General features: G+C 44.0%; 2 protein-coding genes across 8 annotated transcripts in view; both read left to right on the top strand.

Moving 5' to 3' along the window:
• KLHL26 (kelch like family member 26) overlaps window positions 1–9,506 on the top strand; it is a 29,078-nt gene extending 19,572 nt beyond the window's left edge. For all 3 annotated transcript variants that reach the window (XM_058163476.1, XM_058163475.1, XM_058163477.1), the window contains 2 exons: window positions 3,865–6,091; window positions 9,166–9,506. In XM_058163476.1, the coding sequence (XP_058019459.1) occupies window positions 3,865–5,446 (1,582 nt within the window). In that variant the 3' untranslated portion in view covers window positions 5,447–6,091; window positions 9,166–9,506. The remainder of the gene's footprint in view (window positions 1–3,864; window positions 6,092–9,165) is intronic.
• A 14,789-nt stretch (window positions 9,507–24,295) lies between these two features.
• The window catches only part of CRTC1 (CREB regulated transcription coactivator 1), a 125,757-nt gene continuing 125,072 nt past the window's right edge, over window positions 24,296–24,980 (top strand). For all 5 annotated transcript variants that reach the window (XR_009152754.1, XM_058163466.1, XM_058163465.1 and 2 more), the window contains exon 1: window positions 24,296–24,433. Coding sequence is in view for 4 of the 5 variants with exons in the window: in XM_058163466.1 (XP_058019449.1) it covers window positions 24,302–24,433 (132 nt within the window). In the remaining variant the exon portion in view is untranslated. The remainder of the gene's footprint in view (window positions 24,434–24,980) is intronic.

The following is a 24,980-nucleotide window of genomic DNA, read 5'->3' as shown; positions in this document are numbered from 1 at the left end:
TTGAGAGGCTGTACAAGAAAGTGGGGGCTGACCTACTCTATCAAGCACCTGAAGGCAAGACAAGAAGTAACGGATGGAAAATTACCAAGGAGGAAACCAATTTAGCATTAAGGAGAAATTTCCAGACAGCGAGAACAATTAACCAGTGGAACGGCTTGCCTTCAGAAGTTGTGGGTGCTCTGTCAGTGGAGGTTTTTAGAAAAAGATTAGACAGCCATTTGTCCAGAATGATATAGGATCTTTTATATAGGGTTATTCTGTATCTTACAGTTAGTCCTTGACTTATGATCACAATTGGGACCAGAATTTCCATCGCTAAGCAATGATGAGTTAAATAACATTATCCAGAAGGTGATTGTTAAGTGCCATGCTTGTTAAATGAACCTTTGCAATCTTTGTGTCAGCATTTCAAGTAACGCATCCTCCAAAAGCAGAACTCGGAGGCAGGTAGATTCCTCAAAGAACATGTTTATTGGATACATCAGATCGGCACAGCTAGTGGAAACCAACTCTAAAAGTTCCCGTGGTTTTTCCCTAATTAAAAGAGCAAATATTTCCCTCCCCAGGTGTCATAGGTCACATTGTCCCATTGTCTCTCTCAGAGTTCATGACAACTATGAGGCAGCAACGCTTCAGAGTTGACACTTTGGATAGGTCCTTTGAACTTTTTTTTTAGAATAGAATAGAACAGAATTAAAATTCACATAAAATATATTAGACTATATTGGAATAATATATTGGAATAGAATAGAAATAGAATTCACATAACAAATAGAAAAATGAATGCAGCGCTCAGAAAACGGCAGCCGCTTCTGGAATTGCACCATGTGGCCGCAGGGCCTCTTAACAGCATTATGGGCTCTAGGCAAAAGAGTGTACTGGGACCCCTACAATAACTACTCACAGGACTAAAAACGTAAATGGTCGATAAAATGAAACATATTTATTTTATTGGCACTTCCAAGAAAATCAGTGTTGGTATGGGACTCGTAGGCTCGTGGGGCCCACAGTCAAATGCCCATCACGCCCATGCTGTAAGACAGTGGCCGCCCGAACAGTACAACAGTACAACACTATGGAAGGCTCAGGAGATCTGAGGAGAACACTGTGCAGACTGCATTAGAGAAGCAGAATGAATGCCATAACCCTTGGGTCTGCTTCTCCCACCCCACCCCACCCGGCTTCCCCCACACCACTGGGTCCATGCAGAGCTTGGGCTTCCTCCCCACATCCCATCACAAATTGCATGCTTGCCTTTTGAAGATCTATGGAGCTCTGGAGCCTTTCTGCAGTGCTTTGAGATCTGGGTGACAGTGTGGTATGATTCCAGAAGCGACCACCATTTTCTGAGTGGCTGCATTGAATTCTGGTCACTCAGAAAATGATGTCCACTTCTGGAATCGCACCATGCTTACCCGATGCAGCAATCTGTTCTGATTCCCTAACTCGGTATGCACAGTGATGCAAAAAGCTCTGGAACTTGGATAGGTTCCTTAAACGATGGTTTTTTTCAGGATTTACTAGTTTTGATGGCTGTTTACTATTTTCCGACTCAACGCCTTCAACTTAAATACAGGTGGTCCTCGAGATACGATCACAATTGAGCCCAAAATTGTATGTTGTTAAGTGAAACATTTGTTAAGTGAGTTTGCCCCGTTTTAGGGCTTTTCTTGCTACAGTTGTTAAGTGAATCGTTGCATTTGTTAAGTTAGCAACACGGTTGTTAAGTGAATCTGGATTTCCCCTTTTGGCTTTGCTCTTCAGAAGGACTCAAAAAAGGGGATCACATGACCCCGGGACACTACAACCGTTATAAATATGAACTAGTTGCCAAGCATCTGAATTTTGAATCACGTGACCATGGGGATGCTGCAATGGTCATAATTGTGAAAAAATGATTTTAAGTCGCTTTCTTTCTGTGCTGTTGTATCTTTGAACGGTCACTAAATGAACTGTTGTAAATCGAGGACTTCCTCTCTCAGCTATATATGAGCAGCTGTGAAAGAGAACTATTCTTGGTCTCATCTCTTCTTTATGGAGGCATCTGTTGTGATATGGCATGGAGGGCTGGATGGACTGATACAGCAAGGTGGTTTTTATTTTCTTGTTTTGTGTCCATTAAAGCAGCTAAGCTTCTACAGGTAGTCCTCAACTTACAACGATTCATTTAGCAACCATTCAAGGTTATAGTGGTCTCATTAAATGGTTTTCAATGAAAAAAAATGACTTACAGCTGGTCCTCGCACTTATGACCACTACAGCAGGTACACAGTCACACGATCAGAATTCAGGTGCTCGGCAACCGGCATGTATTTACAAGTGTTGCCGTTCCCATTGGTGATTACCATTTGCAACCTTCTCCGTCAACTTCTGACAACAAACTCAGGAGGGGGAGCTGGATTTGCTTAAGGACCACATGTTTCACTTAACAACTGCAGTGGTTTGCTTAACAACCATGGTTAAAAAAAGAAAAGATTGTAAAATTGGGCATGATTCACTTGCCCTTGCCTTGCTTAGCAAAGGAAATTCTCATCCAAATTGTCGTAAGTCGAGCACTATCTGTAATTCTCTTTTTTTAGTCGGTAAGTTTGATGTAAGATTTTTCTCTCATGTCTCAAAAAGGACTCTGTACGATGCTCGCCTGTATGTATTTTACGGCTTTCTATGCTAATATATATCCTTCGGTTCTATTTTAATAGAGACACTTGAGACAGTCTTTAACATAAAGCTAAATCAAAATTCATCAAAGCTCGTTTAAAAAGGCAGTGATTTGAGAAGATATAAAGGGTTCATCAATGTTTCATAGAACCAGAAAAACATCTTAACATCTGCACATGTCGGATCCTTCCGGAAGGCCTTATAAGCTGGTGTAAACAAGGAAGGGTTGAGGCAGATTTTCTGAGACAAGGAGCACTTAGCCCTTGCACAGGAAGGAAACTTACATTTTCGTTAGCCAGTTATAATAATTTAAATATGCTTATTCATTGAGGAAACAGCTTCAAAGTGGATTCACATATGAATACTGTGTTTCCCTGAAAATAAGACCCTGTCTTATATTTTTTGAACCCTGAAATAAGCGCTTGGCCTTATTGCCATGCACTCAAAAGCCCAATTGGGCTTATTATCAGGGGATGTCTTATTTTGGGGGAAACAGAGTGGTCCTTGAATTATGACCACTATTGCGACCAGAATTTCTATTGCTAACTAAGCAAGGCGATTGTTAAGTCAGTCCTGCTGCCTGATTTTATGACCCTTTTCACCACGGTTGTTAAGCAAATCAATGTAGTTTTTAAGTGAGTCATGCAGTTGTTAAGCAAATCTGGCCTTTTGCATTGATTTTGCTTGTCAAAAGCAGACTGTGCAGATCGCAAATGGCGATCACATAATCCTGGGATGTTGCAGCCATCGTAAATATATACCAGGTGCCAAGTGCCCAGATTTTGATCAAGGGACTGTGGGGACGCAATGGTTGTAAGTTCAAGGACCAGTTGAAAGTCACTGTTTTCAGCACCACTGTAAATTTGAATGCTTGCTAAACAAATGGTCATAAGTTGAGGACTATCTGTATATAATATACTGAGATGCATCGATCAATGAAAAGGCGAGTTATTTGTTGCACACTTTCTCGATTGGCAACCTGTGGAAGATTTAATTTATTCATCTATCAAATTTCTTTCTCTCTCAATTTTATTTATTAAATTTGTTTGTTTATTAAATATATTTGTTCATTTGTTTATTTTTTATCAAATTTATTTGCCATCCGTCTTGCGGTTCAGGTGACTCTGAGCACCTGAGATTCTCTCTGAGGATGTCCAGGAATGGTGAATTTCATCCATGTCATCTCCTGTTCTTTGATTCTTTTAGGGCCATGTTCACTGGTGGGATGAGGGAAAGCAACCAAGACGTGATTGAGTTGAAAGGAGTCTCTGCCAAGGGCTTGAAGCACATCATAGAGTTTGCCTACAGTGCCGAAGTCACCCTTGATCTTGACTGCATCCAGGATGTGCTAGGAGCAGCGGTCTTCCTGCAGATGGTACCCGTAGTGGAGCTATGCGAGGAGTTCCTGAAATCGGCCATGAGTGTTGAGACCTGCCTTAACATCGGGCAAATGGCCACCACCTTCAGCCTTGCCTCCCTGAAGGAGTCCGTCGATGCCTTCACCTTCCGCCATTTCCTTCAGATTTCTGAGGAAGAAGACTTCCTCCACCTTCCTTTGGAAAGACTCGTCTTCTTCCTTCAGAGTAACAAGCTCAAGAGCTGCAGTGAGATCGACCTTTTCCGCGCTGCCATCCGATGGCTGCAGTACGACCCGACCCGCTGCAGCAGTGCCAGCCAGGTTCTCTGCCACATTCGCTTCCCGCTCATGAAATCCTCAGAGCTGGTGGACAGCGTCCAGACCTTTGACATCATGGTGGAGGACGTCTTGTGCCGGCAGTACCTCCTCGAAGCTTTCAACTACCAAATATTGCCATTTCGCCAGCATGAGATGCAATCTCCCCGAACGGCGATCCGCTCCGATGTCCTTTCTCTCATAGCTTTTGGGGGCACGCCGTACACCGATAACGATAGGACCGTAAGTGGCAAAGTCTACTATTTGCCCGACAGCAGCACACGCCAGTTCAAGGAGCTGACAGAGATGGAGGTGGGGACTAGCCACACCTGCGTGGCTGTCCTCGATAACTTTGTTTATGTGGTTGGGGGACAGCATCTGCAGTACCGCAGTGGTGAGGGAGCCCTTGACATCTGCTACCGCTACGACCCCCATCTGAACCAGTGGCTGCGTATTCAGGCAATGCAGGAGAGCAGGATCCTGTTTCAGCTGAACGTCTTGTGTGGCATGGTCTATGCCACGGGGGGCAGGAACAGATCCGGCAGCTTGGCATCCGTGGAAAAATATTGCCCCAGAACCAACGAATGGAGCTTTGTTTGCCCCCTCAAACGCAGGACATGGGGCCACGCGGGGGCCACCGTGGGAGGCAAGCTGTATATCTCGGGTGGGTACGGAATATCCGTGGAAGACAAAAAAGCCTTGCATTGCTACGACTCTGCACTGGATCAGTGGGAATTCAAAGCTCCCATGAATGAACCCCGCGTCTTGCACGCGATGGTCAGTGCTAATAATAAGATTTATGCCCTGGGGGGCCGCATGGACCATGTTGACCGTTGCTTCGATGTCTTGGCTGTGGAATATTACCTACCAGAAGCCAACCAGTGGACGATGGTTAGCCCCATGCGGGTAGGACAATCTGAGGCTGGCTGTTGTTTGCTAGAGAAGAAGATCTACGTCGTGGGGGGATACAACTGGCACTTGAACAACGTCACCAGCATCGTGCAGGTGTACAACACGGAGACGGACGAATGGGAGAGGGACCTCCACTTTCCGGAATCGTTTGCTGGGATTGCTTGTGCACCGGTGATTCTACCACAGCCAACAGCCTGGAGGTGACCATAGGAAGCCACCCAGTCCTCTGATGCCATCCTGTGCATGCTCTTGCCTGGCTTGTTTTGCAAAATAAAGTTGTGTATTCATGGCAGACAAGTGGATGTTTCTGCCTACACTCTCCTGGTTTATTGTATTCCAGCAGCCCCTTTTGACCCTGTTGGGAATAGGAGTGTGATACAGAGGACTGTCCTGAGTAGAGAATTTTCTCAAGAAGCAGCGGTGGTGCACAACTCCGTTTCTCTTCCCTCACAATATCACATCGGCGGACGTTTAGTAAGCTTTTTTTTTCATTTATGAATTACTGAGGGGTTCACTGTATCTCAGAGTGTCATTATATGGAGGTGTGCGGTAGCTGGACAATTTGGAAAAAAGTCAAGAAAATTAAGATCATCCGGAACTTTCCCAAATCAGTAAGAAGAACGATTGAGGGAAGGAGAAGAGAGCTCTAGGCGCCAACAATCTATGATTTCGTACAGGAGTATTTTCCTGAAAAGCAGCTTTGAACAACTGTACAGAACATGCCCTGTTCTGTTGTTGAAAACTCGGTAAGCCATGTTTTCCTATGAAGAGATTTAGGAAAGTGCCAAGAAGACTCCACAGAAGCTTGGAATCTATGGAGTGGAGGCCAAAACGGGATTATCAGCACAGGTAAATATGACTTCCATAAACTGACAGTATTGGTAGTCCTCGACTTACAACAGTTCATTTAGTGACCATTTGAAATCACCACGGCGCTGAAAAAAGTGACTTATGACCGTTTTTCACACGACGTCTGTTGCAGAATCCCCGTGGCCATGTGATCAAAATTCAGACGCTTGGCACCTGATTCATAATTTATGACGGTTCCAGTGTCCTGGGCCATGTGATCACTTTTGTCTAACCTTCTGACAGGCAAAATCCACGGGGAAGGCAGATTCACTTAACAACAGCGTTACAAACTTAACCATTGCAGTGTTTCACTTAAACAAATGTGGTAAGAAAACTCTGGCAAGAAAGGTGGTAAAATGGGACAAAGCTCATGTCAGGCTGCCTCTGATTATATCCAGGAAAGAATACACCTTGACTTCATTTGAAAATAAAGAAAAGTACTTTTACTAGGTACATCTTGATTGCAGCAGTATAAAGTTGAATCTGAGACAAAATATGGCTAACAATCTATATCCCCCCTGTTTCTCCCTCCTCTTCCCCAAGAGGCCATCAGGTCTGGTCCAATGCCAGCTCCTTCCCGGGGTCCCGTGGTAATCTTCTTCCGCAGGTCTCTGGCTGTCAATCATATCAGGAATGCAATGTCCATTAGAGTTCGCGCTCAAACATTCCTGTTGAATTCAAAACATTAATCTCCCCTCCCCCCTTAATTATGTCAGACCGACACTCTTAAAGGGCCCTCTCTACTTAACTTGAATCCAAGAGCTATTTACATTAGAAATAAAATCCCGTGCTATCTAACAACTGAATATAAGGAGTACAAAAAGATGTGAAGATTGGAGTGGAGGCTGACATTCGGCCCTCCGGCAACAAGGACGTTAGTCCTAGAAAGAAAAAGAGAAAAGTTAGGGTTTGTCAGGATATTTTTTATAGAATTCAGCTATCTTTTCTGAAGCACGAACATCTTCCTTGTTCCCCCATTCGGCTTGGGACAAAGGGAAGTGCTTCCAAGCAATGAGATATTGAATTTTATTTCTATGTTTTCTTGAATCCAAGATTTCTTTTACTTCAAAATGTTGTTCGCCTTAGCAAAATGTTTCACTTAGCAACAGAAAGGTTGGGCTCAGCTGTGGTCGTAAGTAGAGGACTACTGTTTTTTATTGTAATCATTGTGGGGGGGCATACATAGAGAATCTCACTTTAATATGGACACGTTCTTGGTCTTGACACTTGAACACTTTCTTGAATCAAGAACGTTCACTACGGGATGGGATGGACAAATAGAGTCTGAACCATCACTTGATGGAATGGTTATATTTATCATTCCTCTTAATTGTTGGTTATGGAAAACCTCTTTTATATGTCTGCAGCTGCTTGGAAAGTGAGATGCGCAGAGCAGGTTGACATTTCATTCTGCAGGATGAACTCTGGGGATAAGATACGTAATGTGCTGAACGGGTATTTATATTAATCTGCCAATTCATTGCTCACATCTGCTGTGGCTACAGTACTGAATCGGCAGATTATTTCGAGTATAGCTCGACTTACAACCGTTTGTTTATTGACCGTTTGAAGCTACAGTGGCACTGAAAAAATCAATTTACAACCGTTTCCCATAGTTATGACCGTAGCAGCATCCGCCCCCAGTCATGTGATCAAAATTCAGATGCTTGGCAACTATTATCTATTTATGCCAGTCGCAGTGTCACCTTTTGCGACGTTCTGACAAGCAAAGTCAATGGAGAAGTCAGATTCACTTAACAACCGTGTTACTAATTTAACACCTGCAGTGATTCATTTAACAACTGCTTTGCTTAGCCACATAAATTCTGGTCCCAATTGGGGCCGTAAATCGACTGTATCCCCAGTCTTATTTTTTTCTAGCACTCAATGCAAAGCAGCTCCGTAGCTCCCATTTTAACTTTTCTTCGATGCCCTGATCATATTGGCACCCCAGGGCATTATGGGAAATAAGAAGCCAGAGTCGACCAGTGAAATGCCAGTGCTAGAGTGTCTGCAAAAGAGAACCCTGAAAGGGGAGGGAGAAATCTGAGGGTGTTTGATGGGGGATGCTTGGTCTAGAAGTAGCTGAGATGAAGTTCCCTGATGCAGTTCTCCATTCCCTGAGTATCTAAGGAGATTCTCAGTCATCCAGTTTATGGTTGTTCCAAAGGTGTTTTTTCAAGAAGCAAGTGGCCTTCCTTGTTTCGCTCCTCATCCAAGAAGGTTCTTTAACTCTGACCAAGTGGTGGGGAATGGAAGGATTTGTATTGTTTCTAGGGCAGGGGTCTCCAACCTTGGCCCCTTTAAGACTTGTGGACTTCAAGCTGGCTGAGGAACTCTGGGAGTTGAAGTCCACAAGTCTTAAAGGGGCCAAGGTTGGAGACCCCTGTTCTAGGGAACAGATAAACCTCCAAATGGCCTCAACAACCAGGGGTGGGCTTCAAAAATTTTAGAAAGGCGTTCTTTGCCCCATTGCTGGATGGGCGTGGCCATTGTGGGTGTGGCCTAGTCAGCCTCCTGCACCACAGCGGGGGGAGGGCTTTTTGCCCTTCCTGGGCTCCAGAGGCTTTCCTCGAGCCTCCGGGAAGGCCTGTTTCTGGCCTTCTCGAACTTTGGGTAGGCCCATTTTTCACCCTCCCCAAGTCTCCGCATGTGGCCTGCATTTACCTGCATCCAAAACGGGCTACGTGGGAACTCCTGGGAGGGGTGGGGTGGGCGGGACCAGCCAAGAGTGGGATTTGGGGGTTTTCCGAACTGCACAGAATCACTAGAGGATCTCTTGAACCCCCAGCAGCTCACCCCTGTCAACAACTCTCAGAAAGAGTGCTAATGACTAGATGACTTCAAGGAATATAAATCCTTCCATTCTCCCCCATTCAGTCAGAACTGAAGAAGCTTCTTGGATGAGAAGTGAAACATCTTCAAAACAAAGACCAGCCCAATTGCCTCTTGAAAAAGCACCTTTGGGAGATTCCCTGAGTAATTGTAATGCCTGTGCTCGCCATTTTGGCAGAAGACTGCTGCTAGCCCAATTGAAACTCATTTCTTCCTTTGCTTTTTCTGTGTTTAAATAGCCACGTATGCTTCAGCGGCAGCCTGGAACAGAAAACAAGGACTTTGCATTAAATACATAAAACCGGTGAACTGCAGCTTTTCAGAAGAAAGCTTGAGTGTGTGTGCTTAGGAGTTTCACATCTTGCTGATCAGGTTTGTTTTTGTGTTATGGAACATGAACTTTGGAGCATCTTCCAAGTGCGGAATAAAAACATACTTTCACGTAACGACCTCCTGAATTATTTCAATGCACAGTGTACAAGCTGTTTGCTCGGTTCTCTGTTTCGCCCTGGAAAAGGAACCCAGGAAAATGCTGAGATACGGTATTTATATGCAATAAAGCACATTTGCCTAGAAAAAAGTTGTGCGTCTAAATTGTGTGTCTAAAACTTCAAGCTTTTATAGATGCTCGAAATGGAATAATGCAGGTAGTCCGCGATGTAACAACAGGTTGTGTAGTTTAAAGTTACAGTGGACTTCCCTGGGCTACTTACGAACCAATTTGAAGTTATGATGGCTGCCTTCTTCTTCTCTCTTGCAGCCACATGATCACATTTTGAGCACCCAGCCCATTGAGAGCCGTTTGCAATGTCCATGGTCACACGACCACATTTCGTGTCGGCATGTATTCATGGACAATTGTCTGGGTAGATCTTCTACTCCACCTCTTTGGGGGAAAGAGAAGGTCATTATCCTAAAAGTGCTTTTTCAAAAGGCAACTGTTGTGACCCAGGCCCAAGTAGGTAGTAGGAAACTCAGTCCGTGAAAAAACAAACAAACTTTATTCGAACAGCTGAGAATTACTTCCTTCCCAGTGTAGTTCAACTAAATTAAAACAAATTCCTCTCAACACAAATTCCTCAGTCCTATCACAAACCTTGGTCCAATTAGACAAACTGCCAAAGGTCTTTCTTGGCAAATATTCAGAAGTCACAAAAATAAATGCTAGATGAAGACGAAGCTACCAACATTGTTTTCGGGCAAAGCCCAAATGCTGTTGCTGGTCTGTTTTAAGCCTTATGGGAGGGGCCAATCATCTCTTGGCCCTACTGCCTTCTGGCAGCTCTTCTCATGCATGCATTAGGAACAGGCTCCTCCTGTTCCTCTGCCTCACTACTATCAGTCTCTGGAGGCTCTGGAGTTTGCACCTCACTCCCCGATGGCCCTGGCCTCACCTTAGCTGTCCAACTCCATTGCCAGCTCTGCAGGCTGCTGGCGGACCACAACAGCAACTGGACTTTGTTTTCCTAGAAGATGTTTCGCTTCACATCTAAGAAGTTTAGTTCTTCAGAACTTAGAAGAACTGAGAATTAGAACTAGAACTAAAAAGAAATTTCCCGACAGTTAGAACAATTAATCAGTGGAATGACTCGCCTCCAGAAGTTGTGAATGCTCCAACACTGGAAGTTTTTAAGAAGAGATGGGACTGAAATGCTATAGGGCTTCCTACTCTAGCAAGGGGTTGGACTAGAAGACCTCCAAGGTCTCTTCTAACTCTGTTATTATATTACAGTATTACATAACATTTTTTGCTGTTTATTTATTATTATATTATAGCATTACAAGATTTACTTCCTGTTTCCTGCAAAAACATGTCCATTGTGGACAACGGATTTGTTACCACTGCCACATTTGCTTGAGAACTGTGGCTTTTGCTTAATGACCATGGTGTTTCACTTAATGGCCACAAAAATGGTCATAAAATCAGGCACATCACGTGGGTTGAGAGGAGAGGAGTATTTTACCTCCCAGAATCTTAAATGTCTGTGTTCCAACCCTGATCATGTTTGGCAATAAAATCTCAGGATACTTAATGGAGAGACACATAGGATTTGAGCATTAGCACTTAGACTTATATACTGCTTCACAGTGCTTTGCAGCCCTTTCTAAGTGATGTACAGAGTCGGCCTATTGCCCCCAACAACCTGGGTCCTCATTTTACCGACTGCAGAAGGATGGATGGCTGAATCAACCTTCAGTCGTCGAGATTTGAACTGCCGGCAATTGGCAGTCAGCAGAATTAGCCTGCAATGCTGCATTCTAACCACTGCGCCACCACAGACATAAGGCTGCACGTCGCCTATAGTTTGCAAATAGACAGCTGAGTGTATAGCAAAGATAGCAATATTTTGTTGAGAAGGATCACTCTTAAAATTTGGGTGAAAATGAAAGACACAATGGACAGAGCAAAAGTCAGGAAGTATCTGGTTTTTTAAAAAAAATTTGTTAGTCTGATAAGATACTACCGAATATCCTTGTGATTCTGTAGACTTATCATGGCTGCCTCCTACAGATGGGCAGGGCAGGGCAGTGATACAACAGGAGCAGAGTGACCTCACCCAGATGGGTAGAATTGGGTTGGGCAATCTTTAATATCTACTCTAGACTTTTCCCAGGCCTTAATGTCAAGACAGCTCTGTCCCTTGCACAATCTTTTTGAAGATAGGAAGAACATTTGCTCTCCTCCCATCATCTGGCGTTTCACTAGCTCTTCAGGATTTTCCAGACAGTTCAGTCAGACCATCAATTCTTCCAGCATCAATTATTCCGTGGTCGTCCTAGATGCAGCCCAACTGCTCCTGGAGATTTAAACACATTTGAAATAAAGAGGAATCTCTTTTTTCGGTTTCAAACAACAAATCCTTCTTTTGTGTTCTGCCCTTCATAATTTATTGGTGGAATGCATTTTTTCCCTCCTTGGAAAAGACTGAGCAAAATATGAATTGAATCGTTCAGCCTTTTCTTCTTAGCTCTTAGCCATCTTTGTTCTTCACTGAACAGCTGGTATACTGATTATGTTAATTTTGATTGTTTCTAAAGAAATCCATTGTTCTTGGCATCCTTTGCTAATCAACTTCACAGCTTTCGCTTTCTTATTATTACCAGCTACAAGCCTGGACAACCTGTCTATAGTCTTCTGCCTTTATAAACCAAATCCCTTTGCTTTTCCGATATGCCTCCTTTCCCGTTTTTTGGGTTTTAAAACCTTTTTTTCAGGTTTTACTAAGCTTTTGGGGTAACTACACTGGCTTAGTCTTCCATTTTTCCCCCTCCTTATTGTAGTTGTTTGTACAGATAGTCCTCCGTTTACAGCAGTTTATTTAATGACCATTCAAAGTTACAACAGCACTGATAAAAGTGACTTACGACCGTTTTCCACACTTACGACTTGCAGCATACAAGTCACATGATCAGAAATGGAACGCTTGGCAACTGGCTCCCATTTTTGATGGTTGCAGTATTCCAGGATCATGTGATCCCCTTTTTGTAACCTTCCTACAAACAAAGTCAATGGGGAAAGTCAGATTCACTTAACAACCATGTTCCTAACTTAACAACTGAAGTGATTCACTTAACTGTGGCAAGAAAGGTTGTAAAACGGGGCAAAAAATCACTTTAACGGCTGTTTCATATAGCAACAGAAATTATGGGCCCAATTGCGGTTGTAAGTTGAGGATTAGCTGTAAGTGTGTGTTTTACTATTGGATAGTATTTCCTTGCTTAAGAGCTCCCATCAATTTTCCACAACTTTTCCTATTAACTTACTTTGTCATGTTTTGAGTTTGCTAAAATCAACATGATTATATTCTTTAAAAAAACACACACACACATTAGAGTCTGTGTTGACTCTTGGTAAGTAAGTGCCTGAGCTGGTCCCTACAGTTTTCTTGACAAGGTTTTTTTGGACATGGTTTGTCACTGCCTCCTTCGTAGGGCTGAGGGAGAGGGACTGGCTCAAGGTGACTCACCTGCCTCCATATTGCTAGCTTCTGTGCTTTAACCACCGCACCAAACTGGCTCTCATACTCTTGTTTAGCTCTCTTTAAAAACAAGAATTTCACTTTTTTTCCCAGCCTACTTGGTATTTCCTTAATTAAGTATTGGTTTCAAGTCAAGAAGAGCTGATTTGCGAGAGACGACTTCCGGTATCCAGTGGCAACGGACGTCTGGAAGGTTTCTCCTGCCTCCAGCGCCCGAATCCGGCCGCCGCCGAGGCCCTCAGGGGCCAGGTGTTCCGAAAAGGACACCTGCCGTACGGACGGCTCGCCAGGGGTCTCCCAGCCGACATACAGGACTGTGGGGACCGATGCTGGCGCGTCCTAGGCTTGGCGGGGTTCGAGGCCACAGGCCGCGCCATTATTTTGGTCGCCGCTGTGCCCGGTGACACCGGGGCATTGGATTTATAACTGCAGCAGCCTGGTGGTGAACAGGGCACGGAGTAGAATTGAGGAGGAGAAGGGAAGGGAATATCGGTAAACGTGAGTGGAGTGCTCCGGAGTGCGGGGGGGTTTTCTCTCCCCTGCGGTTGGAAGGAGCACGAGTTATTTTGGAGAGAGGAGAACTTAAAATAAGAAGATTACCGGTTTTGTGGAGCTCTGGAGAGAAGAGGTGATGGAGAAATTTAGGAGGGAAGGTTTGAGGCCCCCCCTCCTTCTGGGGAACAGTGGTGGCGTCCAGCTTCCGCCTTCACTATGAGAATTTTGATGACATCACTTCCCTTCGGTTTCCTGGTTGACTAACTGTACTCTGGACTCGTTGCTCCTGTGAGTGCCCCCTGGTGGATCCGGAGGAAATTACAAGGATACTGTGCTTGCCTGAGGATTTTGATTCTTTTTTTTTTCAAATGGCAAAAGGTCAGAGACCAACTGCTGGAGAGATGGAGAGAATTCTGGAAAAGTTATCCAATATGGACAAGAAACTGGATGATTTGCAAAGAGGCCAAACGGAAATAAGAGAAGAAATTGTGACTATCCAAAAGGATTTAAAGGATACTCAACAAGTCTCAGCAGAAAACAAGCAGAAATGGAACGCTTGGCAACTGGCTCCCATTTTTGATGGTTGCAGTATTCCAGGATCATGTGATCCCCTTTTTGTAACCTTTCTACAAACAAAGTCAATGGGGAAAGTCAGATTCACTTAACAACCATGTTCCTAACTTAACAACTGCAGTGATTCACTTAACTGTGGCAAGAAAGGTTGTAAAACGGGGCAAAAAAATCACTTTAACGGCTGTTTCATTTAGCAACAGAAATTATGGGCCCAATTGCGGTTGTAAGTTGAGGATTAGCTGTAAGTGTGTTTTTACTATAGGATAGTATTTCCTTGCTTAAGAGCTCCCATCAATTTCCCACAACTTTTCCTATTAACTTACTTTGTCATGTTTTGAGTTTGCTAAAATCAACATGATTATATTCTTTAAAAAAACACACACACACATTAGAGTCTGTGTTGACTCTTGGTAAGTAAGTGCCTGAGCTGGTCCCTACAGTTTTCTTGACAAGGTTTTTTTGGACATGGTTTGTCACTGCCTCCTTCGTAGGGCTGAGGGAGAGGGACTGGCTCAAGGTGACTCACCTGCCTCCATATTGCTAGCTTCTGTGCTTTAACCACCGCACCAAACTGGCTCTCATACTCTTGTTTAGCTCTCTTTAAAAACAAGAATTTCACTTTTTTTCCCAGCCTACTTGGTATTTCCTTAATTAAGTATTGGTTTCAAGTCAAGAAGAGCTGATTTGCGAGAGACGACTTCCGGTATCCAGTGGCAACGGACGTCTGGAAGGTTTCTCCTGCCTCCAGCGCCCGAATCCGGCCGCCGCCGAGGCCCTCAGGGGCCAGGTGTTCGAAAAGGACACCTGCCGCACGGACGGCTCGCCAGGGTCTCCCAGCCGACATACAGGACTGTGGGGACCGATGCTGGCGGCCCTAGGCTTGGCGGGGTTCGAGGCCACAGGCCGCGCCATTATTTTGGTCGCCGCTGTGCCCGGTGACACCGGGGCATTGGATTTATAACTGCAGCAGCCTGGTGGTGAACAGGGCACGGAGTAGAATTGAGGAGGAGAAGGGAAGGGAATATCGGTAAACGTGAGTGGAGTGCTCCGGAGTGCGGGGGGGTTTTCTCTCCCCTGCGGTTGGAAGGAGCACGAGTTATTTTGGAGAGAGGAGAACTTAAAATAAGAAGATTACCGGTTTTGTGGAGCTCTGGAGAGAAGAGGTGATGGAGAAATTTAGGAGGGAAGGTTTGAGGCCCCCCCTCCTTCTGGGGAACAGTGGTGGCGTCCAGCTTCCGCCTTCACTATGAGAATTTTGATGACATCACTTCCCTTCGGTTTCCTGGTTGACTAACTGTACTCTGGACTCGTTGCTCCTGTGAGTGCCCCCTGGTGGATCCGGAGGAAATTACAAGGATACTGTGCTTGCCTGAGGATTTTGATTCTTTTTTTTTTCAAATGGCAAAAGGTCAGAGACCAACTGCTGGAGAGATGGAGAGAATTCTGGAAAAGTTATCCAATATGGACAAGAAACTGGATGATTTGCAAAGAGGCCAAACGGAAATAAGAGAAGAAATTGTGACTATCCAAAAGGATTTAAAGGATACTCAACAAGTCTCAGCAGAAAACAAGCAGAAAGTGGAAGGTCTGAGGGTGAAATGCGGGCAGTGCAGAAAAGAGAGGAGACGACAGGCAATGCTGTGCTTGACCACAGATGGATAAAATGTCTTATTTCCTTAGGTTCCAAAATTTGGAAGAAGTGGACCAAGAAGACTTGAGAGATGTTGTGACTAAATTGTTGGGAGAATTTCTTGGGAGAAGTGTTGATTTCATGAATTGGGATGTGGATCGAGTTTATAGAGTTAATTGCAATATGCACGCACGCATGCAGTTCCCAGAGAGGTTCATGTCAAATTTGTGAGAAGAGAGACGAGAGATGAAATTTTAGAAAACATAGGAGTGGGGCACTGATTTACAGGGGCAGGGAGATAGCCATTCTGAGGCAGATTCCCAGACAGGTACGTGAAAAAGAAAGAAATATTATTTTTGTCAAGCAAATTGTACCAGAAGGAGTGGGCTTCAGATGGCTGATGCCAGAGGGATTGATGATTTTCCGGGAGGGCATTACGAAAAAATCAGTACAATTGCGGAGGCTACGGCCTATGTGGAGGAACACAAAGCCTTCCTGGAATCAGATGACCCAGGAATTGAAGAAGGGGAGGTTATAGATCATGGGGCTGAAGCGGCTGCCGCTGTTGCGGCCCTGGAGTTGGGTCAGGCTGAACCCAGAGTTCTGAGATCCAAAACTAGGAAGTGATAAAGATATTTGGGATTGTGTTGGTTTTCCTTATTCTCTTTTGTACGATATTCTGTTTATTCTTGACTCTTCTTTATTACGTATTTAAAATTTGCAAACTTTGCTACTTCGTGTCACCTGCTTGCCTTATGGCTGTTGTATGTGTTAAAAAATTTGAGTAAAATTCTTATTTTAGATAAGAAAAATGAAAATTTACCATACCTGATATGTATTTGTATAAACCTTTTTTGACTAATAAAAACTTTTTGAACAAAAAAAAAGAAGAGCTGATTTGCTTGATTCCTTCCAACACCCACTGAAAGAAAAAGCCGTTCAGAAAAAGCCGACACGTCAGGAATTTCCTGGAAGGACCTTGCTCAGAGACATTTGTATCCTAACAGATGTCGGGGCTAATTGATGTTTCCCATTCTTGATGACTTCATGCCTCTTGGGAAGACCTCCCGTTTGTTTTGGGAAAGCATCATTCACATTTTCTCTGTAATTGGTCGGGCGATAGCAGACCTCATGGGCCATATTGTTTTCATTTCATCCTCCCCTTTATTTGCAATCCAGATGCTCTCCGCCCGCGTGGCCAGGTTTATCCGTTTCTCAGCAGGAATGGATACAAATACACCTCACTTACTTTTGAATAGAATAGAATAGAATAGAATTTTTTATTGGCCAAGTGTGATTGGACACACAAGGAATTAGTCTTGGTGCATATGCTCTCAGTGTACATAAAAGAAAAGATACGTTCATCAAGGTACAACATTTACAACACAATTGATGATCAATATATCAATATAAATCATTTGTTTGAGAGAATCATTTGCTTCTCTCTTTAGAATAAGTGGCATCCATCATTTGCTATATTCAGGTCACGGTGCCATCTCACCAGGCCTCTCTTCATCCTTGTTCAACCATATTTGCCCTCTGGTGCTAAAAGCTCAACCTCATTGTGTTTATATTCTCTACTCTGAGCATTAGATGAGGGCTCTCCAACCTTGGCAACTTTAAGCCTGGAGGACTTCAACTCCCAGAATTCCCCAGCCAGCAAAGCTTGCCAAGGTTGGAGAGCCCTGCATTAGATAGTAAAGGCCACGAATTTTTTCAGCCAAGGTTCTTTTTTCTTTTAATTTTAGTAGTTTCAGAGGCCTCATTTCTGCAACGGTCCCATTTATTACAGTGCACAAGCCTTTATCTGAGGTGGTTATAGCAAAATCTGTAGAGATTCCCAGTCATCCAGGTCATGGTTGTCCCAACGGTGCTTTTTCAGGAGGCAACTGGACCTTCTTGTTTTTTTTCTTTTGAAGATGTTTCGCTTCTCATCCAAGAAGCTGCTTCAGCTCTTGACAGTATAGTGGGGAATGGAAGGATTTATATTCCTTGCAGACAGCCGGTCATTTGCATCCTTTTAGAGGGTCGTTGAAGCCCTTGGAGGTTTATCTGCGTCTTCAGGGTCACCTGAATAGTGCTCCGTGTGGGAGTAGGAATGGATTTCCAGAAGAAAAAATTTCAGACTACAGGAACCAGGAGCACTGAGGACACAGATAAACCTGCAAGTGCTTCAATGACCCTCTAAAAGGATGCAAATGACCAGCTGTCTGCAAGAAATATAAATCCTTCCATTCCCCACCATCCTGTCAAGAGCTGAAGAAGCTTCTTGGATGAGAAGCAAAATGTCTTCAAAAGAAAAAACAAAGTCCAGTTGCCTCCTGAAAAAGCACCTTTGGCTGTTATTGCAAAGATTTCATCTTCATTCCTTTCTCTTCAAAGCCCTCCTTGGTAGATATCATCTTTAATTTATGTGCATAGGTCAGCAGTTCTCAACCTGTGGTCCATGGACCCCTCAGGGGCTTCAATGTCATCACGGGGTCTGCAAAGAAATCTTGAAGATTTAATTCTTGAGTTATGTTTTGGTGGTCCATGGCCAAGGTCCACAAAAGGTATTTAAAGGGGGGTCTGTGGTGAAGTAAACATTGGGAACCACTGGCATAGGGTTAGGGTCATCTCTAGCCATCTTGTAAAGTTATAGACAGGTAGTCCTCAATTTACAACTGTTCATTTAGTGACCGCTGAAAGTTACAAAGGCACGGAAAAAAATGACTTACGACCATTTTTCACACTTACTACCTTTGTAGCATCTCCATGATCATGTGATCGAAATTCAAATGCTTGGCGACTGGTTCATACTTACGACCGTTGCTGTTCCCAAGGTCATCTGCTCACCTTTTGCAATCTGTTGACAAGCGAAATCAATGGGGAAGCCAGATTTACTTAACAACCATGTTACCAACTTACCAACTGCAGTGATTCACTTAACAACTGTGGCAAGAAAGTCGTAACATGGGACAAAATTCACTTAACAAATGTCTCATTTAACAGCAGAAATGTTGAGCTCAGTTGTGATCGCAAGTCGAGAACTACCTATACTTTATGTCCACACCAAGAAGAGTGCCAAGCCAACAATCTCCCATAGTCTTTTTCTAACTGTTGACAAAGCTATGTTAGTAGAATTGCATCCCAAGGACAAAACCTGTTCCTCCAACACAAAATGCATTCTTTCCCCATAGGATGGTGTGTATGTGTGTACACACCAGTGCTAATCTCGGCAGGAAAATGGCAGTCTTCTCTGCCTCTTATATAACAAACTGGCTGAGTCACTGGGTGTCACATTACAGATGTGTGAGACCTTGCACATAACTTGTATATTGCTGTCTGGATTTGGTAACGTTCTATCCCACCTTTAAACCAAAATTGCTACTCAATAGCAGCTTAAAACCCAGCATCACAACGAAAATGTGACCCGCAATGGAAGAAGAACAAGGTCAGTGCTGTGATAATAAAGCTTCTGACCTACCAAAAAAAAAAAAAGCCTTTCCTTTCATCACTCCTCCATAACAATCTCTTCTTAACCCGCTTCTTACTTAAATGTTAATTAAAGCTATGTCATCAATTTGAATCAACCCTGGATTAAAATAAATCAATAAGGATTTTGTTCTGTCTCCAGTGCCTTCAACTCGGCCCAGGCTGGTTAAGAATGCTCACCTACAAAGAGATGCCAAGATCATTTTAATTTCTGCCCTTTGTCTTGTTTTAAGCTTTTGGTGAATCCTAACTATGAATTGTGGCTGGTCAGAGATTGGATGAGTCTAGAGCTGGGTTTCAGCAGGTTCTGACCAGTTCTGGAGAACCGGTAGTGAAAATTTTGAATAGTTCGGAGAACCAGTAGTAAAAATTCTGATGGGCCCCACCCGCATCTATTCTCTGTCTCCCAGGTCCCAGCTGATTGGGAGGAAATGGGGATTTTTCAGTAACCTTCCCCTGGAGTGGGGTGGGAATGGAGATTTTGCAGTATCCTTCCCCGATTGGGGAGGGAATGGGGATTTTGCAGTAACCTTCCCCTGCCATGCCCGCCAAGCCATGCCCACCAAGCCATGCCATACCCACCAAGCCATGCCCACAGAACCTGTAGTAAAAAAATTTGAAACTCACCACTGGATGAGTCTAATAGAGTGGATGACCTGAATCATAGTTAATCACCCCTTACTGCGCGGGGAAACCCAGTTTGTTTCAGTGGTCTTCTGGACAAACATTTCCTCCATTGCTAGTCACTGAAATTCAGAAGTATCCTTTTTCTAATCCAGAAGGATTAATATAGTATATAAATGCTGATCAGTGTTACAGTGTAAAAATACTATGTTATTAGCAGTATCCCATATGAAGTAGCACACAAATCTGGATATTGTCAACTGCTTTTTTTGTAAATACGGTAGTCCTGATTATTATCATTGGCTATTTCTTTCCGAATAATTTATTTACAGTTTAAATTACTCAAAGTTTCCAAGAGATCAGAATGGCTAAAATGAAGAGTCGAAGCAACCACATGCATGTATGCATTTATTTATTTATTTTCACATTTTGAACTGTCAATCTCCCTCCAAGAATGCACTTCAACTCCCAGAATTCCTTAGCTAGCATGGGACTCTGGGATCCCATCTTAATTCCATTAGTTCTGGGAGTTAAGTCCGCACAACTTAACGTTCCCAAAATTGAGAAACACTGGGTTATTTGATAGCTTTGAAAATTGAGTGAAATAATCCATAGAAAGGACTCCCCATAGTTAGAGAATGGTTGTACTGTATTAACACATAACTGCTCAGCCAGATTAGTTTGTTCTAAGTTTGTTAAGCAAGCCATGGTAGCCTGGGTTGATATGAGAGTCTTTGAAAAATCTTGAAAGTATACAATATCTTGGTGTTATTCTGGTTATCTGGTTATCCATAACCAGAGTTTAATATTGGTTAGGGCACAGGTCTATTGATATTGATATTGTTTCCTGATTGCTTATTTGTACCCTGTGATTATCATTAAGTGTTGTATCATAAAGTGTTAAATTTGTACCCTATGACCATCATTAAGTGTTGTAAGTGTTGTACCTTGATGAAGATATCTTTTATGTACATTGAGAGCATCTGCACCAAGACAAATTCCTTATGTGTCCAATCACACTTGGCCAATAAAAATTCTATTCTATTCTATTCTATTCTTCAAACTTGGCAGCTTTAAGACTTGTGGACTTCAACTCCCAGAATTCTCCAGCCAGCTATGCTATGCCACAAGTCTTAAAGCTGCCAAGTTTGGGAACCCTTGGGTTAAGAGTTTGTCCTTAGCTTGGTGCAAACTAACTTTGTTGGCTCATCCAGTGTTTCTCAACCTTAAGAACTTGAAGATACGTGGGTTTCAACTCCCAGAATTCCCCAACCTGGATAGATAATGAATGGCTTGGGAATTCTGGGAGTTGAAACCCACGTATCTTCAAGTTCTTAAGGTTGAGAAACACGGAACTTAGACCAAGTTGAAGATGGTGCAAATAGAATTTATAGAATTTAGAATTTTATTGGCCAAGTGTGATTGGACACACAAGGAATTTGTCTTGGTGCATATGCTCTCAGTGTACATAAAAGAAAAGATACGTTCATCAAGGTACAACATTTACAACACAATTGATGATCAATATATCAATATAAATCATAAGGATTGCCAGCAACAAGTTATAGTCATACAGTCATAAGTGGAAAGAGATTGGTGATGGGAACCATGAAACGATTAATAGTAGTGCAGATTCAGTAAATAGTCTGACAGTGTTGAGGGAATTATTTGTTTAGCAGAGTGATGGCCTTCGGGAAAAAACTGTTCTTGTGTCTAGTTGTTCTGGTGTGCAGTGCTCTATAGCGTCGTTTTGAGGGTAGGAGTTGAAACAGTTTATGTCCAGGATGCGAGGGATCTGCAAATATTTTCACGGCCCTCTTCTTGATTCGTGCAGTATACAGGTCCTCAATGGAAGGCAAGTTGGTAGCAATTATTTTTCTGCAGTTCTAATTATCCTCTGAAGTCTGTGTTTTCTTGTTGGGTTGCAGAACCGAACCAGACAGTTATAGAGGTGCAAATGACAGACTCAATAATTCCTCTGTAGAATTGGATCAGCAGCTCCTTGGGCAGTTTGAGCTTACTGAGTTGGCGCAGAAAGAACATTCTTTGTTGTCCTTTTTAATGATGTTTTGATGTTAGCTGTCCATTTGAGATCTTGCGATATGATAGAACCCAGAAATTTGAAGGTTTCTACTGTTGATACTGTGTTGTCAAGTATTGTGAGAGGTGGAAGTATGGAAGGGTTTTCCTAAAGTCTACCACCATTTCTACGGTTTTGAGTGTGTTCAGTTCCAGATTGTTTTGGTTGCACCACAAGGCTAGTCGTTCGACCTCTCGTCTATATGCGGATTCGTCATTGTCTCGAATGAGACCAATCACTGTTGTGTCATCTGCGAACTTCAGTAGCTTAACAAATGGATCATTGGAGATGCAGTCATTGGTATACAGAGAGAAGAGAAGTGGGGAGAGCACACAGCCTTGGGGGGCCCCTGTGCTAATTGTACAGGTATTTGATGTGATCTTGCTTAGCTTCACCTGCTGCTTCCTGTTTGTTAGGAAGCTTGTGATCCACTTACAAGTCTGTTCCGGTACCTGTAGCTGGTTTAGCTTAGTTAGAAGAATGTCTGGAATGATGGTATTGAATGCTGAACTAAAGTCTACAAAAAGGACCCTTGCATAGGTCTTTGGAGACTCAAGATGTTGTAGGATGTAGTGCAGAGCCATATTAACAGCATCATCTGTTGATCTATTTGCTCGGTATGCAAATTGCAAGGGGTCTAAAAGTGGATTCGTGATGGTTTTCAGGTAGGAAAGCACTAGCCTTTCAAAGGTTTTCATGACTACAGATGTTAGAGCAACTGGTCTGTAGTCATTCAGTTCCTTGATGGTGGGCTTCTTCGGCACTGGGATGATGGTAGAGCGTTTGAAGCAAGAAGGAACATAGCACATGGAGAAAGTATCAAAAAAATAAAAGCCAGGCATCAATTTAAAGCTATTGGATAAATGCAGCTATTGGGAAATAGTAAAGAGATATGTGAAGGGGATTTTTTTTTAAAGATAATAAAGTCACCCTAATAACGAAGGACAACTAGAAAAAACATAGACCTGCAGCTTTGCTCTTTAAACGAACGATTTTGGACAGACGCTCTGAGCATGCGTGACACAGCCCGCTTACTTGCCTGCTAAGTGTGATGGGGGGGCTGAGAAGAACCCCCGCGCAAGCGTGGAAAGAACTACTCGGCCCATAGAGATAGGAAAAAAAGTCCATTGTGCGCCTGCTTCAAGGAGTTGCGACGAAACCGGGGAAAGCACCGCGCGTGCGCCAAAGCGCCTGGCCTCCAGGTTGGCTTCGCAAGTCGCGACTCTGCCCTCTTTCCACCTCCCATTCCTTAGTCTGCCTGTTCTTACGCCTGCGCAGTTTGGACCGTTCGGCTGCTTTTTGGGGGTGTTGTTTAAAGACCACCCCTCAATTTGGGGTGGGGGTGAGCGGAAGGGGTTAAAAATCTTTTCCTGGATAAAAGAGAAATGTGAAAATGAAGGAAATGCAAAATTATAAAATGCTTACATCTAATTTATATGGTTGTGTGTGAATTGTTGAAAGGATGGCTTCTACCCATCTTTGCTTTTAGGTGGTACATATTTTCCTGTAGGAAATTGTGAGGGCATTGTGAGAAGAGGCTCTCTTTCCATTTGTTTAAGCTATTGCTTAATGTTAGATGAGCAAGGAGAATTACAAGGAAATTCCAGTCTATCGTCTGAGATATTCATTCATTTAAGGAAACAGCTATTCAGTGTTTAAGAATCTGTTACATGGTTTTGTAATGTGGGTCAGTGTGTTCAGGTATCACAGTACACTTAATGAAGTATAGATTGTCATCAAGACACTGCTGTTATATCAGAGAGAATCATTCTTTTCCATATTAGAATTAAAGACGTTGAAAGGAAAGGTCCATGCTTTTGGGTGAGAAATGGGAGCGCAAAGATGGATAAACTAAAGAAAGGAGGTCAAGGGGATGAAATGACCCACCTGTACACTTAGCTTGGTAGAAGGAAGGGATTTTTTTTAAAAGATAATAAAGTCACCCTAATAACGAAGGACAACTAGAAAAAACATAGACCTGCAGCTTTGCTCTTTAAACGAACGATTTTGGACAGACGCTCTGAGCATGCGTGACACAGCCCGCTTACTTGCCTGCTAAGTGTGATGGGGGGGCTGAGAAGAACCCCCGCGCAAGCGTGGAAAGAACTACTCGGCCCATAGAGATAGGAAAAAAAGTCCATTGTGCGCCTGCTTCAAGGAGTTGCGACGAAACCGGGGAAAGCACCGCGCGTGCGCCAAAGCGCCTGGCCTCCAGGTTGGCTTCGCAAGTCGCGACTCTGCCCTCTTTCCACCTCCCATTCCTTAGTCTGCCTGTTCTTACGCCTGCGCAGTTTGGACCGTTCGGCTGCTTTTTTGGGGGGGGGTGTTGCTCGGGCGGCGCACGCGCAGAAGCGCGATCCTAGCCTTGCGAGGCGCTCGCTTTCGGCCTCGTCTCCCTCCTTGGCGCGCCTGCGCAGTTAGCGCCGCCTGGTTGGTGGTGGTGTCTGGAGCCCGGTGGGAGGGGGGAATCGGGGGTGTGGGGGGGGAAAGAGGAGGAGGAGGGATGCGGACGGGGGAAGATGGCGGCGGCGTCGTCGAACAACCCGCGGAAATTCAGCGAGAAGATCGCGCTGCACAACCAGAAGCAGGCCGAGGAGACGGCGGCTTTCGAGGAGGTCATGAAAGACCTCAGCCTGACGCGCGCCCACCGGGTGAGGAGGACCCGTCGGAGGAGGGGAAGGATGGAGAGCGGGAGGGACCGCTGGACTGACGCGCTGCCCGAGTCCCCTCAGAAAAGGGGGACGGTTTGCATCGAAATTCGCCCCTCTTCACTGTGGGGCTTAGGCAGGGGGCCGTTTTTTTTTAAAAAAAAAATCCCATTTCCTGAGGGGAGGTCGGGGGGGGGCTGTCTAGGGGCATCCTCTTTTTTTTTTTTCCCCCGAGAAAAGGGGAGGGGGTGTTGTTTAAAGACCACCCCCTCAATTTGGGGGTGGGGGTGAGCGGAAGGGGGTTAAAATAAGTGCGGCATCCTTTTTCCCCTCAGCGAGTGGGTGTGGGGGAGGGAACTGAGGGGCCAGCCCGTCGTTTCAAGCTGAGGAGGGGGGGGAAATTGAGGGAGGGGGAAGCTGACGACCCCTTGATTAGAGATGGAGCTGGGAATCAAAACAAAAACAAAATAATCTGTTTAGGAACAAGGGAGAAGTTAACCCCCCCCCTCCGCCGGTTATAAAAATAAATAAATAAATCCCGTCAATATTG

This window comes from Ahaetulla prasina, chromosome 1 (genome assembly GCF_028640845.1).
Source record: "Ahaetulla prasina isolate Xishuangbanna chromosome 1, ASM2864084v1, whole genome shotgun sequence".
Taxonomy (NCBI): Eukaryota; Metazoa; Chordata; class Lepidosauria; order Squamata; family Colubridae; genus Ahaetulla; species Ahaetulla prasina.
Note: the sequence above shows the minus strand (reverse complement) of the source record. Positions and strands in the feature narration are given on the sequence as shown.